This window comes from Drosophila arizonae, chromosome 5, assembly GCF_054131065.1.
Source record: "Drosophila arizonae isolate 15081-1271.41 chromosome 5, UAZ_ARI_1.0, whole genome shotgun sequence".
NCBI classification, from domain to species: domain Eukaryota; kingdom Metazoa; phylum Arthropoda; class Insecta; order Diptera; family Drosophilidae; genus Drosophila; species Drosophila arizonae.
This window is the reverse complement of record NC_142925.1, coordinates 13,169,672-13,187,878: the sequence shown is the minus strand read 5'-3', so window position 1 is coordinate 13,187,878 and position 18,207 is coordinate 13,169,672. Positions and strand designations below refer to the sequence as shown.

Below are 18,207 nucleotides of genomic sequence, written 5' to 3'. Positions count from 1 at the left end.
ATCGAATTAATTAAATTAGACGTGGACATGCTGGGGCTCCAAACAGCTGCGCAAACAAACTGCAAACCAATTAAAAACGAAAAGAGGCGTCCACAAGACTTAACCCGCTGCGATGCGTTGCGAAGTGGCGCTATATAGAGGTCCATTTACGATCATCCCCGACCCAATCCCAATCCCATTCCCATTTTCACTCTGGTACAGTTGGGCAATTACATTTTTATATATTTTCGGATGGATGTTGAAATGTTTGTTGAGTATGGTTGGTATTTTATTTGTAAACTCGACTACAATAACTGATTTCAATTAAAATAAGTACAGTGCTAAGTGCTTACAACCGACGCATTAGCCGTGTGAGGAGCATGGTCAAATTTTTATCGGAATTAGGCAAAATTTAAAAATAGTACTTAATTTACTAAACATATGGGATTTTGGGCCATAAATACATTGTTGAACTTATCATATACATATATGTATATTCATATATTTAAATGGGGGATATACATATCAGATCCTATGTCTTAATCGTAATCATACAATAAATATAGCTGTTAAATGAGTTTCGTTTACGTTTTACTTTAGCTAATTGTCGTTCACAAACTATATTTATTCACACAGACAGTGACAAACAACCAAAGACAACAATTGCTATCGTTAATAATAAATAAACAATGGTCGTTACACAGATCGCAGACGCAGAACTCTCAACTGGGGACGGGTTGCTTCACTGCCAACTTCGACTTCGACTTCGACTTCGATTTGGACTTTGACTTTCATTTTGGAATGCAAACGCATTTGAGCTCTGTGCGATTTCGTGTGTAATTTCGTCCTATATATATATATATATACGATGCGAACCCTGAATGAAAAAGTTTATGAATGCTGCTCTCTATATATCAGTACATAGCGATATACATATATTCGTAAACATACAATACAATTCGTAAACTATGCCTATAGGTGATTCAGTTGCGCACTGCCGGGGGGGAGTAGAGCGTTAACAAAACTTTCCTCCTCCAATCAATCGTCACAATAATCGATTACGTTTAATTAGTCGTAACAGCACTAACCTAAGTAAAGAACGTCATTAATTGAACGGTGCAGCTAGATGAGGCCGCGCTTCTTTTTGTAATCTTCCAGGTTCAGTGAACGCTTGGACACCGTCTCGGTTGGCTTGCTCGCCGGCTTGGGCAGAGCATTCGTGCTATTCACTGCAATTGGAAGGCGAATTATTTAGTGAGAGTCAAGCTAATTAAACGGATGTTGTCAGCTTACCTGGCAGCGGTACATCTAGGTCTATGTCAAAGTCGTGCAGCGAGTATAAACTGTAGTCCTTGCCATCGCCTGGCTTCGCATTGGATGTGCTTGTTTCATTCGGTTTCTTTTTGCCTGGCGGCGGCGGTGGCAGCGGGGCGGGCAGCACCTCGTCCTCATCCTTCTTGGCACCCTTGAAGCCCATGCGCGGCTGAGTAATGCGCCGCGTGAATGGATCTGATATCTTCATGCCCTTGTTGGCACGCGCCTCCTCCATGATGGCCTTCTCGGCATCCTGCACATTCCGCTTGCGATTGCGATCGTTGATGTACGAAATCAAATTGAGACTGTGCGAGCGACGTTTGTCCAGCTCGGAGGCGCGGCTCTCCAGCTGATCGATCTGCTGGCCCAGTTCGTTGGCAATGTCGTAGTCGCCGCGCAGCATAGCCGCGTCGCGCTCCTTCATGAGGCAGGTCTTCTTCATGGCATAGTTGGTGGGTCGATTACGGAAGCGATTCTTCTCCTCGACGATCTTGTCCACATCCTCGTCCTTGAACTCGTAGTTCAACGCCTTCTTAATATCGTTTTGCTTAATCTCGATCAGATCCATCGTCGGCATGGGCACATGCTGCTGCTGGCAGACCTCGTACCATTTGTTAAACTCGGTTTCAGTGAACTCCTGATTGGATATAAACTCCAAGCGGAAAACTCGCTCCTGAGTGCCGTGCTTGAGACGCAGTCCCCGATTGGTGCGCGTCGTTCCAAGTGTGTATATTTTGCCCGTCTCCACGACGCCAACGATCTCCGCTACTCGATAGACGGGCTTCTGGCCATTGTTGCCGATGCTGATGCGCACAAAGCAGTTGACCACGGTGCACTCGAATATGGGCAGATTGACGAAGCGCTCCATTTTGAAGCGAGACAATCGCAGCTTGTTCAGATCCTCTCGGGTCGTTATGAACACGGGACTCTTTGCGGCCTTTTCGTCGTCTTCCGAGTCGCTGGACGCTTTGCTGCTGTTTGAACGAGAGCGCTTGCCCGCCGGCTTCTCTTCGTCATCCCAGTCGCTGCTGCCTGAGTCATCGGAATAGATCTCAGACGCTTTCAGTTTGACTGCCGATTTGCAGCCAGACACACTCTCCAGTTCCTCTTTGTCATCATCTCTGTCACGTTCGGCCAGACGCTTCGCTTCCTCCTCCTCTGCAAATTCGAATGTTTCCACATTATATATTCATTTCATTATGATTTTGTACTCACCTCTCTTAGCTTTTCCCTCTCGCTTGGCTTTGAGCATGGCCATCGCATTGCTGCGCTTGTCGTCAGTTTTGTTCGCTTCCACATTCTTCTTGCGCTCCTTTGACCGCTCTTTGTGGTCGAAATAGTCAGCCACATTGTTGGCATTTTGCTCTTCGGAACTCTTCTCGGCACTGCTGCTGGTGGCACCCGACACAGATCCCGACGTCGAGGGGCCCTCGCGAATCGAGGGCATGGGTGAGGGACTCTTGGCCGAAGCCCGCGCCTCTAATGCACTAATCTTGCTGGCATCCAGGTCTGCGGCAGTTGAAGCGGGCACCGGTGGCGCCAAGTCCTTTGCCTTCTTGTTGCGCTTGTCCTTCTTGGACTTCTTTTTGGCACGATCCCCTTTTGTTTTTGATTTCTCGTTCTCGCTCCGACGGGCGAGCTTCAACTTCCTCTCGATCTCCCATCGGGTGCGCATAAGATCGCGCTGCTCGATGCGCTTAAAGATCTCTGTTTCACGCTCCTTTTCAGACAAGCCGTTGAGGCGCTTGCGGTCCTCCTCATCACCCATCAAATCATCGTCGTAGCCGTCATCAAACTCAGAATCGGAGCTCGAAGACGATGAACTAGATGAGTCGGAGCCACTGGCAGAGCCCGACGATGACGTTGATTTTGATTTGGATTTGTCATTCTCTGAGTCGCTGTCAGAGACCTCCCCCTCTTCGTGCTCACTTTGAACGTCGGGTTTTTTTTGTTCGGGTTCGATACGTTTCTCTGCTGGCGCTGGGGCCTCATCGTGACTGTCTTCGTCCCAATTCTCCTCGGACGAGCTTGAGTCTCGGCTGGTCTTCTTTGAGCGCTTCTTCTTCGAGGCTGGGGCGCTCGATTTATTGTTTGCCCAGTCCGAATCTGAATCGGATTTTGAGTTTGAGGCTTTTGTGGCATTGCTTGGCTTCTTTCTCTTTCTGGCTAGTGACAACAAGTCCTACGTGCAAAATAAATATAGATTTGTACAATATAATCTGCGCATTGATTTGTTACATGGTGCGAATTTGACGGAGGCGTCGTTTGTCATTTTATGCGCATTACTTACCGATTCTAAGTTGGTATCCGCGTCGCTATCGCTATCGCTCGAGTTTGAGTCGATTAGAGACTGAGTGCGACGTTTTCCCATTGTAATTAAGTAAAATTTGTGCCAAACAACAAAGTTAACCTGCAAAGAATGTGAAAATAAATAACTAACATATATATATACAGCGACAAGCCCTAACAGTCCCGCGACTGTTAATAACAGCAAGCATTTATTTTTCTCAGAAACGGTGGTGTCAGTAAGGCAATAAATTACTGTATTATGCAATTTAATACGTTTTTGTACAACACGCAACTAATATATTAAATCCATATGAATTGTCACTAATTTAGGGAACGAATTTCAACTAAAAACCAGCTTAACTCTAAATTCAACATTTGCCAACTTACTCCGATTCCTAGCCCCTAAATGAATGATGTGCTTTACAGCACTGCATAACATAGAGCGGGTATTTATCGATAGATTATAAAACAATTTGTTAAACCAATTCTAAGCGTCAGCTGCATAATTATATAGTTTCTAAGCTGAATAAGATGATGAATTAATTGTTCGCGAATAAAGCAGTTTGATTTCGCCTAAATTACTTAACATTGTCCATAGTTGATTGCACTTACCAACACTTGATGCTTCAGGCATCAGTTTTGTAGCAGCTATCAAAAATCGATGTATGCGAAAAAGCTAACTGCTATAAGACTACGCGGGGGCTTTGAATTGATTGCTTTTATCGCTTTGACTTTTTCAGATTTTTAATTTCGTAATTTGTTCAAATATATAAATTTATTGCTAAATTCAACTAGTGGCTTGTTGTTACAAAAGGAGAATATTCTTAATGAACGATAAGTCGGCATTGGAGCATGTTATGAATATACATATACATATATAATAATACTATTTTCTTCCTGGTGCACCCGTTTTCGCAAGTTTAATTTTCTAATGGGATAAATGCAGAGTATGCAAATAATAGCATTGCTCATCTCTACGCAAAATTACTGTTAACATTATTGTTATAAATTATACAACGGTAATTGAGTTACATTACAATGTACACACACACAGATGCACATTGATCACGCATTACCGTTGACTGTAAAGAGACACCTAAAAATATGTGTTAGTCCAGGAAGGTGGTGATATAAATTACTAAACACGCCGACTGAGGAGAAAGAGAGTGAAAGATGGGACAGGAGTGAGAAAGTGAGGGGGGAGAGCGAACATCAAACAGGTGTACATTCAACATCGTACATTGACCGCTTCCGAAAAGTCGTGCGCACTCTCTCTCTCTCTCTCTTTCTTAAGCCTTGCTGGTTGGTCAGGTAGAACCCAAACACGTTTGAGTTGCACTGTGGAGAGATTTCGTTCGAACCAGACACGAGTCGTGGAGGGTTCGGGTTGGTAAACAATTTCTTCGGCCATCGAGATCACACACTTTCTGCACCAAGAAGTGCTCTTAGGTGCTCTCTCAGAAAATTCTCTTATATTCAGGTGCTCCGCGATTGCAGATGTTGTGGGCCCAGCTCCCACAGCTCTCTTGGGGAGCACCAGTAGCAGCAGCAGCAGCTCGGCTCAGGTTGCGTCTGCAGAATTTTTTTCTTTTTGGTTTTTTATCTAACTTTTATAACAAGCGAGTCGAGGGCAGGAAAATCTTTAGTTCTGCGTTAGCCATCGAGTGGATAAGGTCGGCTTTCAACCGAGTTGAAGAAGTGTTGAAAAAATTAGTTGTGATCCCGGTTGTAAAAGTTTTGCAAAGTTCATCAAGTTGCAATAAGAGGATTATGAGATCTATGATATAATAAAATAAAAATAACTGAAAAGGAAACAGAAAATAGAAAACAATTTTAATACGTAAGGTAAGTGGTGCAATGTTTAATTAATGATAATAGTTGAAGCATATCTCTCAAGGAAACGATCATTAATATAGTTAATAATTAACTTAATGACTTTTATTTCATATCAACGTAAAACAATAAAATCTTTAATACACCTTTTGTCGGCCCATAAGACATGCGTGTATACATTCATATTTCTATGTAAATTAAGAGCTTCCACAAAACATAAAACATGAAAACAGAAAAAAAAAAAAACACAAAAACCATTACCCTTACTGGCCCAGCTTAAGAATAAGAAGAACAAAAAAAAAACCATTACACTTTACTGAGGAATGACTAAGAAAAATCACAAAAAACATGTTAACCGGTTTATTCGAACAGCCGCGACAAACGGAGGAGGGCGTCGATCGTCGTACCTCATAGGAGGAGACGGACCAGACCAGTGTGCAAAGAAAGATTCTGTAAGACTGCAATGGGAAAAAAAGCGGCACTTCGAGCTGCGCGCCTGAGATCGCAGCTAAAAAGCACCACATAAAACACATTGCAGCAATGCGATTTTCAAACAACATCCAACATCCGTCAAAAACATAATGAACGGTAGCGCTATCCAGTTATAGCAGACGATTCGATTTTGTAACAGTTGCTTGGGCCCTCGCTGACTCAGATGAACAGCTAGTTAGATAACCAGCAATTAGCTCTACCCAGCAATGTGAGAAAAAGAATCTATAATCTATAATTCTGTTTGTCAATTAAAAATCTTTAGATATTTATGGATAATGCGAGAAGTTGTTGGAAAATCATTTCTATTAGAAATTCATTTATTTTATTGACAGTTTTCTTTAATTTAAAAATTCATTTTAGAAATTTGTAATTTATTGCTAACGATTATTTTCGTAGTGCGAGAAGTTGTAAGAAAACGATTTTTATTATTTTTGACAGTTTTCTCAGATTTTGTTTAGAAATTTGTAAATTTATTGTCAGCAATTATTATAGAAAGTTTTAGTGGAAAAAATTTGTATCTCAGATGTCATTTGAGTGTTAATTTCAGTTCATTAAATATTGATGATGAAAGGTATACGAAATTTGCGATTCAAATAAAGCAGATGCTTTCTATGCTTTAATTTTGATGTATATTAGGTATAAATACTGCAACTATAATTGGGTAAAGAGTTGACTGGATGGCACTCAGATTTAAGACATTTATTCATTTATGCTAGATGAAGACGTCAATATATGAGGAGGTAGTAAAATATGAGAAAATTAACTAAATTTACTGTTACATATTTTTATTTTATTTTTTCAATGCATTTCGCTAAAAGCCCGAAAAAACAAATTAATTCCAATCTATATTAACGGTATTTCGTAATTCTCTTTTTGCATTCGTAACTAAACAAAAACAAAATACCGTTTCATTGGATATAAATTTGCGAAATGCAACAATACTATTCTAATGAACGCAACTGTATATATTTATGGAAACATTTAGTATATATATAGCCTCTTTATGTCATCATTCTCTGTAATCTCTGCCCCAGAAAGCTAAACTAACTATTCATATTTATGCATCTTGAGTCATCTGCTCAGAATTATAATTTCTTTGGCTTCTTTCTATTGACATAATCATTCTATATGCATAATTTGAAATTTCGTTAGAAGGTAAACAAATCTAGGTAAACTTAACGGAGTTTTAGGCTGGCCAATTTCTTGGCACACAATTCGATCATAAATTAGCTATATAATTGACTGCTAACACCTAGGGAAACAGACCAGCTAATAAGTGTGTCAAATACACCTATGACAAACGCACACACACACGCACACAGTCACTCACACACATATACACTCACGCATGCAGCCAACATCCAGTTAGATGTTGTTAAGAAGCTTTAGATTATCAAATCGGCAGATAGACTCAAATGCCTTACATGTATTTCCATGTGTATACAAAGCGTATGCACCGTTACGAATCCAAGATTCGCTGTGATAAACGCCTATTGAAAATTTCGACTACTGCATGACACAAATAATCGAGTCGGGCCAGGCCGAGTCGCTCGCCGCTCGTTGAATCAATGAAATTGGCCGACCTCGCAGCATGCAGAATAGAGAGAAAGTTCTTTCAACGGGGTTTTTTTTTTTCTTTTTCATTTCTTTTCTTGTTTTTTCTTCTTTTGGCTATATTGATTTTGGATTGTGGCTTGAACTGTTAAATGACATCACGCACCTTACTAAACATTCCGTAAAGTCTATTTGTTAGCGCATTGAAGTGGGTAAATAGGCTAAATTATAAAGTTGTGCAAATATTTAGTTAGTTTTGGTTAGTTGGGGAATTTAGCTCGGGGTGCTTTCACAGTTGATTATTATTAGGTATATCTAGATATATAGGCTAATCGATTCAAGATTTTCATATTCATATTGCAATTTTCTGTATTCTACTTAAGAATATAATAAAACATTCGCATGACTTTTTTTTTATAGCCCTTTCGATGGTATCTCTCAGTCAGAATCTATTACTAATGACAACAATACCCTGTACTCATTAAATATAATTTTCGCTCGACTTCAAAAGAAAACTTCTGATAATATATTATTAAATACCTTAGGAAACCCGAAGGGCATATTACCGTTAAGTATGTTACATACATCCAATTAGCTTAGCATTCTCTAATTAGATTTCTCGCAGTAATATTATGAGATGTGTCATAAGAAACGTGTGCGAAACTTAATGTTTGGAAATTTAATAACTTCTAATTAGTAAAAATTTAATGTGGGAAATTTGGGAAAGCAGAAAAAGATTGTGTATGAATACGGGGTTAACAGTAAAATGGATTATAGACAGGAAGTAGTAATAGAAAAGAAATAGTGTGGGATAGTAATCAAATCTGTAACAATAACGATAATAATGATAATAATAAAATATGAGCTTAGCATAGAGTCTATAGAGACTCCATACATAATCGAATATATACCCCTTCTTCCACACATCACGACTGTCCATAGGGTATACAAATTGACCTCATTACTGTGTGGGTTTTCTAAGCATTCGAAATGAAGAAGAAGCAACGCCAGAGACAGATGACCACGTATTTGAGTGTTGGTGAAATTGAACAAGTGAATCTCAGCATACCAATTCGTATCTGTCTCTCTTTCTCCCACTCTTCCACTCTCTCGCTCTCTCGCTGCTCGAGTAAAGTTTAATGTGTGCAATAAAAGGCTATTTGCATATCTATTCAGACTTCGCTCGGCGATACAGTTCAGTTTATATGGTTTGTTTTTATTGTTCCCAATTATAATGTTTGGATATCAAAAGTGGGACTTTGGAGATCCAAATAGAAAAAGAAAGAATGGAGGAGAAAAAAAATAATAAAAAAAAAATAAACTAACTAAGCAAACGCATTGAATTAAATTTAACTGCAGAGGAAATGGGATTTTAAAGAAGAAAGCCGGTTTAGATTTTTTGGTGAAAATTGTTATTGGTGTAGGCAGGTAGCTAGCCAGTCAGCCAGGTAGGTATGTAGGTGTGTGTGCGTGTGAGTGTGTCGGTGTATATCAAATACCGTTGCTTCCAGTTGCGTCGACATTGTTGCCAATGAAGATTAGGGTGCACGGCTTTCTGGCCATGGGGCTGATGGAGCTTTTGTTGCAGCAACAACAGACGCAGCAGCATGCAATTTTCATGTTTGGCTTTGCAACAAGCACGCCAAGCATGTCTGTGTGTATGCCTGTGTGTGTGTGTGTACGCACACACATGATCAACCCAGTAAAATTCACTGTTAGAATAACAAGTTTTTCGACCCGCAAGTTCAATTTTTAGTGGTGAATCGTATGCGAGATGAAGAACATTGCCATAGCCATAGCCATAGCCATAGCTATAGCCATAGCCATAGCCGTTGCTAACTAGACGCTGGCCAGTCGTTGCGCTTGGAAAACTCTGCTAATTGGAAATGAGACGCCTAAGAGCAGCCAAAAGGAAAACTCACCTAATGCATATGTATGTTCATGAGTTGGCCTACACACACACACACACACACACACACACACACACACACACACACACACATACACACACACACACACACACATCTCTATATGTTTGTTTGGTGGCTTATTTCTTTATGCGATTATTCCCGGCACGCAGTCGCGTTTCACGAGATCTCATTTGTGGTCTGGTATGCAGCATTATCGAAAATCAAAGCGTCTTTCAAATTTGTTATGCCTTGGGGCGACTTTCGGGAAAGTGAAATTGGGCGAAAAGCCGACGCCGCCAGACTACGTCTTCGACTTCAACTTGGACTTCGTCTTGGACTTGCTGCTGTCTATTGTCATGCTCTTAACTAAATGCGCTCTAATACAAACCCAACGCACGTCGAGCCGAGCGAGGTTGGCCCAGAAATGTGAGATAACGTTACACAGATCGATTTCGAAAATGTCAGCATCAGCCTAAGCCCTTTCCTATATATATATGATTTGTATATTAACATACCCTTTCCAGTAGATCTCCGATCTCTTGGTAACTTTGTAGAGTTCACAACCTTTTTATTATCTGGCGTCTCGTGTTCGCAACTATGAAAGCATAAATGTTATTGTTGTTGGCCATTAAGTCGGCAACTGTGAAGCCAGCTAGCGAGCCCAGCCGGCTTAAAGTCAGCTTGAGTTAGCGAACCAGAACTGGCATAAAAGGTCACTCACTCCCCAAAGAGGTAATTGACTTTCCTCGTACTCAATGGTCCATGGGGTCACTACGTGCGCCATTGTTATGAAATACTTCCAGCCAGACGCCATAGGCTGGACTAGGGTCCACTCTAGAGTGGGCATCTCATATTAATTATATGGGCTCGCTGCGCGTTCGCAAATAAATTGATGTGTATCAGAAACGATTGCAAGTGCTTATAATCTTTCAATTATGGGCGAAGCCAATTTAACTGAAAGCATTGTTCTGACTTGTTAGGAGATCGTTAAGTGATGAAAACTCTGCTCTGGAGTGAGGCGCAACAAACGAAACACACTCTCTATAGAAAGTAATTTGAAAAACTTTCAAGCGAACTTTATTTTGGATAGAATTCTGAAGCAGCTGGAGCGGGCGTTCGCTAATGGAGGTCAGCTTTTGCTCTAGTTTTGCTGTGAACCCTTAAAAGTAGTGGGCGTGGCACTTAACATGTATACAAAGCCATAGACAATGATTGATAATCATATTTAGCATTTTTAGCTGTCATTCAGTGGGCAGAAGGTAATTAACGGCTGAATAGATCATTTATTCAGAAAATCGACTTTCCAAATGCAGTTCTCATGAGAGAATTTTCCCAAGTGCTGAAGTTACTCAATCAAGGCCATTATGCATAACTGGCATTCACTAATTGTATCCAAATTGAAGAATTGAACATTCATTAGTCTAACCATATATGAGATTTCTTTGCGCAGTATTTGCTAGTCGAGCAGTCTCTATTTATTATTATTATTTTTTTTCATTGCTTGACATTCACCAATTTAACCAAAATTGAAAAGGTCAATATACATTACTCTAACTTCAAGTTTGACTTCGGTGCGCGGTATTTGTTAGTCGAGCACTCGCTTAATACATTAGTATATTTCTTATATCTTATTTATTATTCACTGATTAAAACTCACTGGTTCATTAAACCAAATCGAAAACTCAATTCGAGCTTTTTTTGCGCGGTATTTGCTAGTCGAACACTCTCTAAGTTCATGGCTCTTACAATACTCGTTTATTTTTTCTCTATATATATTGATATATATATTCATTTATTTTCTTTTTCTCTTTATTCATTGACTGACATTCAGGTTTTATTTATTTATGCTTTCAGCCCTCCATTTGAATAGTCATAATGGCTTATGGAGTATTTAGCCACAGTATTTTGCAATTCGTTGCGCTGGGCGTCTTAATGCTGTGCATGACTCAAGCCCAGACGCAGGAGACGGCGACCACAGACAGCTCTGATCAGCTAAGCGATCTCAGCGAGCAGACGACTTTGCTGGCTACAGATCCGTCGCTGGGCGAGACAACCACAGAGATTCCAGCCACAGTCGATGTGGTGCCGGCCATCGAGACGGAGAATCGTAATGCTCAATTTGATCTCTCAGCTGCGGCCGATTTGGACACGAAGGACTCGAACGAGATCTATTTGGATAATGTGAGCTGCGAATCGGATGCAGTTGGCTTTGAAATTGTCACCGGGTAGGTTCAAGAGGAGGAAAGCTAACACCTGTGATTATATTTGATATTTTAATTAAGCGCTGTCATAAGTCGACGATTTACTATTTATAACTGTGTAATCTTTTTCTCTCTTCTCCTCCTTTAGCTATGTATTTTCAGCACCTGGCCGGCTCTTGGACTCGCTGCCCGGCACTCTAATGCTGACGGACTGTCTGGCCACCTGCCTGAAGAATGCCACCTGTCAGTCCGTTAACTACGAGACGGGCCTCTGCGTGCTATTTTCAGCACACGCTGATCAGTTGCCAGGTAGGAGAGAAAAAAAAATAAACAAACATTTTAAATCCTAATTCGCTAAGTATTTGTGGATTTAGATAGGACAGCAAAAGAAACATAAAAATTGGCTTATTAAATTTGCTTCCCTCCTCTTCTTCTTCTTCTTCTTCGTTCGCTGCAGGCGCCTTAACCAAATCGCAGTTTCCGGTTTTCACAATCTATGCACAGAAGTCTTGCCTCTCCGCGAAGCACTGCTCTCGGGCCTGGTTCGTGGACCGCGTTCAAAACTACAAACTGAAGTCGGAAGTTAAGCGCAGCCTCGCGGTGGGATCGCGGCGGGAGTGCTCCGAGCTCTGCCTGAGCGAAACGGAATTTACATGCAGGTAATAACACTTTAAAGCTAATAGAATTGACTTCTCGCTGATTCGGTTCACCTGGCCGGCCGCAAGGTGCGCTTAATGAGTCGTAATTATTATTACATTATTATTACATTAATTATGAATGTGAATAGGACTATGAATATTAATATGTATATGAATCCATATGTGTATGTGAATGAATAAATATTGGTATCTAAATATGAATCTATATATTAAAATGAATGTGAATGTGAATATTAGTATGAATATGCAACTGAATGAAAATGAATATAAATACGAGTACTCGAATACTGGCGGATATTCAGATAATAATGAAACGGAATTCACATATATTTGCATTTAAATATAAAAATAATCATGAATATAGTATGAATATTCATATGCATGTAAATATGCATGCAAATTGATATTCATATATAAAAATGAATAAAACTAAATATACAAATTTAAATAAATATATAAAACTAAATATGAATATAATATGAATATACATATATGCGAATGTCAATGCGAATATCAAGAGAAATATATATATGAATATAAATATGAATGTGAATATGGATATATGCATTAATATTTATTTTTTTAATCATTGTCATATTTATCTACATAAATGTGAGCTAAAGTATGAATATATTTATATAGATTAAAATACAAATAAATCTAAATATGACTATGAAAATCTGAATACTATGAATATGAATATTCTCTCATTCTGCAACTCTCTACAGATCAGCAAACTTCAAGAGAGCCACTGGCGTCTGCGAGCTGAGCGAAATGGATCGTTCGACATTGGCTGGCTCGAATGCCTTCCAGGTCATGGACGGCACTGACTATCTGGAAAACCATTGCATCGAGGAGCCGAATAAGCTGTGCGAGTTCAAGCGACTGCCCGGACGCATTCTGAAGACGGTGGACTCGGTCTACCAGGAGGTGAGCAGCGTGGACGAGTGCCGTGAGCTGTGTCTCAATTCGCCATACAGGTAAGCACACATATCATATGGTATGATATATATATATATATTCAATTATTTCTACTCATCTTTGCAGATGCCACTCGTACGACTACAATGACACGGGCGACATGGTCTGTCGCCTCTCACACCACAGCCGCGCCACGCTGACGGACGTGCAAGATCCCTACCTAGAGGTGCCTGAGGCGGCGACCTATGAGCTCGCCTCCTGCTACAATGTGACGATCGAGTGCGGAGGAGGCGATATGCTGGCCAGGATACGCACCTCGAAGCTGTTCAGCGGCAAGGTCTACGCCAAGGGCTCGCCCAGATCGTGCGCCGTGGATGTGAGGAGCGCCCTGGACTTTGAGCTGCGCATGAACTATCATGATCTGGAGTGCAATGTGCGCCAGAGCCAGAGTGGGCGCTATGTCAACGACATTATCATCCAGCATCATGACATGATCGTCACATCCTCCGATCTGGGTCTGGCCTTGGCCTGCCAATACGATCTGACCAACAAGTCGGTGACCAACGGAGTCAATCTGGATGTGCGCGGCGACCTGACGCCCGCTCTCTCGGAGGAGGTGATTGTCGACTCGCCCAACGTGATCATGCGCATTACCTCGCGCGACGGCTCCGATATGATGCGCTCCGCCGAGGTGGGTGATCCGCTGGCACTCAAATTCCAAATCATGGACGAGCAGAGTCCCTATGAGATCTTCGTGCGCGAACTGGTCGCCTTGGATGGCGTTGACAACTCGGAGATCACGCTGATCGACTCGAATGGCTGCCCCACCGATCACTTCATCATGGGCCCCATATACAAGAGTCCCGGCTCCACCAAGATCTTGTTATCCAACTTCGACGCCTTCAAGTTCCCATCCAGCGAGGTTGTCCAATTCCGCGCCCTGGTCACGCCCTGCATGCCCAGCTGTGAGCCGGTCCAGTGCGATCAGGAGGACACCAGCGGCGAGTACAGATCTCTGCTCTCCTATGGTCGCAAGCGTCGTTCGCTCAATGAAACAGGTGAGTCTATCAGACTATTTGATATGAAAGAGAAGTTTGCTGAGATTTGCTTTTATAATTCCAGCCACTTTCGAGCTGCGTCAGAAACGCGAGGTTAAGACACCCTCAGATATGCTACTGGTTCAGTCCATTCAAATCACTGATAAGTTCGGCTTCGAGGAGCAACAGAGCCGTAAGTCGAACATTGGCGGATATTCGGAGAACAATGAAACGGAATTCACAACTACAAATCCGGGACGCGGCTTCTGTGTCAATGCCTTTGGTAAGTTGATTTTCACAGAATAAATTGAGTCTTGTAGCAAATAAAATGGAGTTGATATAATTTTTGATATTTATAAGGAATTTAGTTTCATATTAGTTGTATATTTGATCTATGACAAAAGTAATAGAAAGTTTTACATTTGATATCAAATTTTTAGGGGGTCGGTTGGTAGAGCAAAAGTCGATTCTGATTTACTCCACCTCTTTTAGTAGTTTAAGACTTCTTAGTAATATATATCATATATCATATATCATATATCATATATCATATACCATTCATATTCTTTACGAAAGAAATAGCAATAGAAAAATATATATTTTTTTTCTTTGGAGCAAAAGTCAAAATGAAAGCCTAATATGATTCTCTAACTCACTTGCTATAAAAACTGAAAGATCTATATGTATATTTGTATGTAGGAAAACTTTTATTAATGGGAATTTATAAAACTAATATATAAATACGTTAATTATTTTATATTTTGTTTAAATTATTAATAATTTCTTTCTTCTTCCTCTTCAGGACTCATCACAGCTGCCACATTCTTCCTGCTCACCCAATTGGCTATAATTGGCATTTGGACCTTCTGCTATCAGCGCCGGCAGAAGCTTCAGGCCTACCAGCACTCGTATTAGATTAAATCTTTTCTCTAAGCTTCGAACTCAGATCGAACAAGTTAATTTCAGCAGGTGCGCACGACGAGAGCGGGTCACACATACATATATAAATCTCTCTCTATATATATATTTGATACTTGGCAGCCTTGGAAATTGGTCTTGTCTAGTCATTGCTCGATTTGGGTGTAGAATATAAATAGAAATGTCGCGGATTGTTTGTTGGTTAATGGATACTTATGTATTTCAGTTCTACTATTTATATATTTTGAGCCCACTTTACGTACTATGTACTCTATGCATGTTTTCCAGACTTGTGAAGGCAGTTCAAGAACTCCACTGAACTACCCTCGTGACTTTGGAAAAGAAGAAAAAATCATACACAAATTTAAACTAACTTTATTTAATTTATTTACTAACTTAGGCAAATGCAGAACTTTTTTAACAGAACACATATTATTTATTTATATATACATAATATATTTATTTTTATTTTCTGATATATAATATACTTAACATATAGAACATGTATTATTGCCGATATATGCATTTAATTTAATTTAAATAAAAACTGCCTTAAAAATCAATAAAAGTAAAAACTTTTTAATGAATTCTATTTGTCATCGGATTATTTATACTGCAAATAATAGAAACGATTTCTTGATTTAATTGGAATGACGAGCGACAAAAGACGTGTGAAAGAATCGAATTTTGCACAGTTTCGATTGTAACAAGGTAATATTTGTATGGCTCTTTTTAGAGACACCTGCGCTAATTGAAGCTTTCTAATGCTGCCAGCATAAAATCCCATTATGATGCCCAGACTTTCGATCAGAATCAACAACCGACTTACGACTTGTTCTTGATTTCGTGACCTACACTGATGACAAAGCAAATTTGAGCAGCCAGACTGAATGAATGAATAATGGACCTTAACTAAATCAAAACAGAAAACAATATGAAGACTGCCTTGAGATCTAAAAGATGATATGGAGCGATTGGCTAGACAAGTTAAAAAATTGCAAATATTTTGGAAGACGATTAACTGAGGTCATTAAGCCTAACCTTGGGAACTTACTTACGAATGCTTAAAAGCGAAATGAATTAACAATTCTATAGATAATAAAGATCAAGTTAAGTGGTGCATAGAAAATTTTAATATATGAAATTGTAGCTAATAGAAATAATATATATATACAAATAGGAAGGCAAAAAATCATTAGATCAGTTCAGTTATTTACTAGCTAATCAAAAATAGTTAGCTCAATATTTTAGAATACCAAATTTGGAATAATTGAAATAAGATGATCAACTCTTCCCTTTCTTGAAGCATTTTATCACTTCCGCATATCAAGCTGTCCATATGCAAATTATTTCGTCGTTAATCAAGCTAATGAAATTTTATTTACAAGCTCGCGTGACAGCTGCTCTTAAAGATTTCTTGGCCACGCCCACTGGGGGCTTGGCAAACAGGGAATTATTATGAGTTTCACAACATAGAGAATTATAATTCGGATTATACATATTGATACTGACCATGGCCAAGAGAAAGCAAGTGTTCTCGCTGGAAAAGCTCGACTAGGAGATACCCTAAGGCAGCTCAGCTTTTGTGGTATTCTAGTTGAGTTTAAAAGACTACATCAAATTATAGATTATAAACGGAAAGATGAAGAGGTGGACAGAGGGAAAGGTGGACAGATGGAAAGCTGGACAGATAGACACATGGATAGTCGACTGGATGAAAGACGTATATATGGACAGACGGTATTAACACACAAATATTATTTTTTATGTACTATTAACATTATATTATTCTCTCATATATATTTTATGGCATTTGTCGCACCTTCTTTTGCTTACAAATATATTTTCATAGCACCATAATAAACTAAAATCCCATTTACAACTGATTCAGCATATCAATAGTTTGGTTAAACCTACCTGAATGGAAAGAAAACGCTCACTTTCGGAGCTAAGATCAGCTAGTTTTTCCGTATTTCACTGCTAGATAAAGATTTCTTAGCAAAGCCAAATTACGGATGATCTTCGAGTGAAATCTGCGTAAATATTCAAAGACAACTTTAAAGTAATTGCCCTGAGTGAGACTTACAGTTAAACAGAGAAAGAACAAGAAGAGGCTGAGGTAAAAGCGTGTTTCCCAGCTGTTTCGGATGCACCATAATGCTGGGAACAGAGTGGAGAGACTACTGTAATGACTGCTAAATTGTCACCTATTAAGTTCGTTAGCTTGTTTGGCATTTTATCTCTCGATATTTTCATAATGATGCGTGTCAATCTGCATTGTTTGTCAAAGAGGGAGAGGAAGAGGAAGAGAAAGAGCAAAAGGGAGTTAGTTGGAAAGAGAGAGAACGCCCAAATCTGAAGAGCCCATCTGAAGTACATTCTTTTGCAATGGTGCTTGCATGTTGGGCCTAATTAAAAACTTTCCTAATTTTCTAATTTGAAAGACGCTGAACGACGACGACGACGACGACGACGACAATGAAGACGATGACGACCTTTCAAGCCGAGTGCTTGGTCGCTGCGGAATTCTTGAGAGGCCTCAACTATATAGCTATATAGAATAAGTTGTTGTTGCTGGCGTTGTTTTTGCTGTGTAAGTGAATTAATTGAGATGAATGCACCTAACTGTGTGCGAGGGAGCGAGGACACAGAGCCAGACAGCAGTTACCTGCTTGAATGTGTGCTGGTTGCTCCACCAGCAGATAAAGATACAAATCTGCACGAAGCCTGTTTCCTGTTGGCTCCGAGGGTGCATTAATTTGCATGATGCACACCATCGGCTGCAGCTCCACTTGTATACACACACAAACTATAAATATATATATATATACTATATATATATATATGTATATATATCGTGCTTGAAGCAGGTGCGCATCTGAATGCTGGCCGCTGGATAATGGCTAACAGCATCGCCATGGCAATGAGTGGAACGTCCAACCCACATCTTAAAGTGAATCGCGGCTGCAGCAGCAACTGCCTTGCTGCAACCTTACCTCGCCTTGCCACATGGTGTCGCCAATAATGATAATGTTGCCACAGAGTGCACATTATTTTGGCTAAATTCAAGTGGGCGTTCGCGTTCCAAGAACCTCTTCAA

General features: G+C 40.0%; 2 protein-coding genes across 7 annotated transcripts; one reads left to right on the top strand and one right to left on the bottom strand.

Annotated features, from left to right (window-relative positions):
* Nucleotides 1–246: 246 nt before the first annotated feature.
* Nucleotides 247–4,104, bottom strand: Rtf1 (RNA polymerase-associated protein Rtf1). Of its 4 annotated transcripts, none has more exons than XM_018012237.2 (5): nucleotides 3,970–4,104; nucleotides 3,584–3,703; nucleotides 2,509–3,475; nucleotides 1,273–2,451; nucleotides 247–1,208 (listed from the first exon to the last, which is right to left on the bottom strand). In XM_018012237.2, exons 2-5 carry the CDS (start codon nucleotides 3,662–3,664, stop codon nucleotides 1,102–1,104), a joined length of 2,334 nt encoding a protein of 777 aa, XP_017867726.1. In that variant the 5' UTR covers nucleotides 3,665–3,703; nucleotides 3,970–4,104; the 3' UTR covers nucleotides 247–1,101. The 4 variants fall into 4 exon arrangements, with proteins under 4 accessions (XP_017867726.1, XP_089325880.1, XP_089325882.1 ...); XM_089469754.1 differs by having other exon boundaries at nucleotides 3,876–3,978; XM_089469756.1 differs by lacking the exon at nucleotides 3,970–4,104 and adding an exon at nucleotides 3,856–3,947.
* A 992-nt stretch (nucleotides 4,105–5,096) lies between these two features.
* On the top strand, nucleotides 5,097–15,684 carry LOC108616805 (uncharacterized). 3 transcript variants are annotated; one of them, XM_089469757.1, is made up of 8 exons: nucleotides 5,097–5,427; nucleotides 11,203–11,596; nucleotides 11,721–11,881; nucleotides 12,030–12,231; nucleotides 12,960–13,211; nucleotides 13,279–14,210; nucleotides 14,275–14,472; nucleotides 14,992–15,684. In XM_089469757.1, exons 2-8 carry the CDS (start codon nucleotides 11,247–11,249, stop codon nucleotides 15,102–15,104), a joined length of 2,208 nt encoding a protein of 735 aa, XP_089325883.1. In that variant the 5' UTR covers nucleotides 5,097–5,427; nucleotides 11,203–11,246; the 3' UTR covers nucleotides 15,105–15,684. The 3 variants fall into 3 exon arrangements, with proteins under 3 accessions (XP_089325883.1, XP_017867727.1, XP_089325884.1); XM_018012238.2 differs by having other exon boundaries at nucleotides 5,098–5,427; nucleotides 11,226–11,596; XM_089469758.1 differs by lacking the exon at nucleotides 5,097–5,427 and adding an exon at nucleotides 6,352–6,478 and having other exon boundaries at nucleotides 11,226–11,596.
* The last annotated feature ends 2,523 nt before the right edge of the window (nucleotides 15,685–18,207 follow it).

What these genes read in the sequence shown, in the direction of transcription:
- Rtf1 (XM_018012237.2), bottom strand. Translation starts at nt 3,664, where the DNA reads ATGGGAAAACGTCGCACTCAGTCTCTAATCGACTCAAACTCGAGCGAT. An exon ending in AGAGGGAAAAGCTAAGAGAG is followed by an intron (nt 2,452 to 2,508) that starts GTGAGTACAAAA and finishes TCGAATTTGCAG; the next exon opens with AGGAGGAGGAAGCGAAGCGT. An exon ending in CCTAGATGTACCGCTGCCAG is followed by an intron (nt 1,209 to 1,272) that starts GTAAGCTGACAA and finishes TTCCAATTGCAG; the next exon opens with TGAATAGCACGAATGCTCTG.
- LOC108616805 (XM_089469757.1), top strand. Translation starts at nt 11,247, where the DNA reads ATGGCTTATGGAGTATTTAGCCACAGTATTTTGCAATTCGTTGCGCTG. An exon ending in GGCTTTGAAATTGTCACCGG is followed by an intron (nt 11,597 to 11,720) that starts GTAGGTTCAAGA and finishes CTCCTCCTTTAG; the next exon opens with CTATGTATTTTCAGCACCTG. An exon ending in ACACGCTGATCAGTTGCCAG is followed by an intron (nt 11,882 to 12,029) that starts GTAGGAGAGAAA and finishes CGTTCGCTGCAG; the next exon opens with GCGCCTTAACCAAATCGCAG.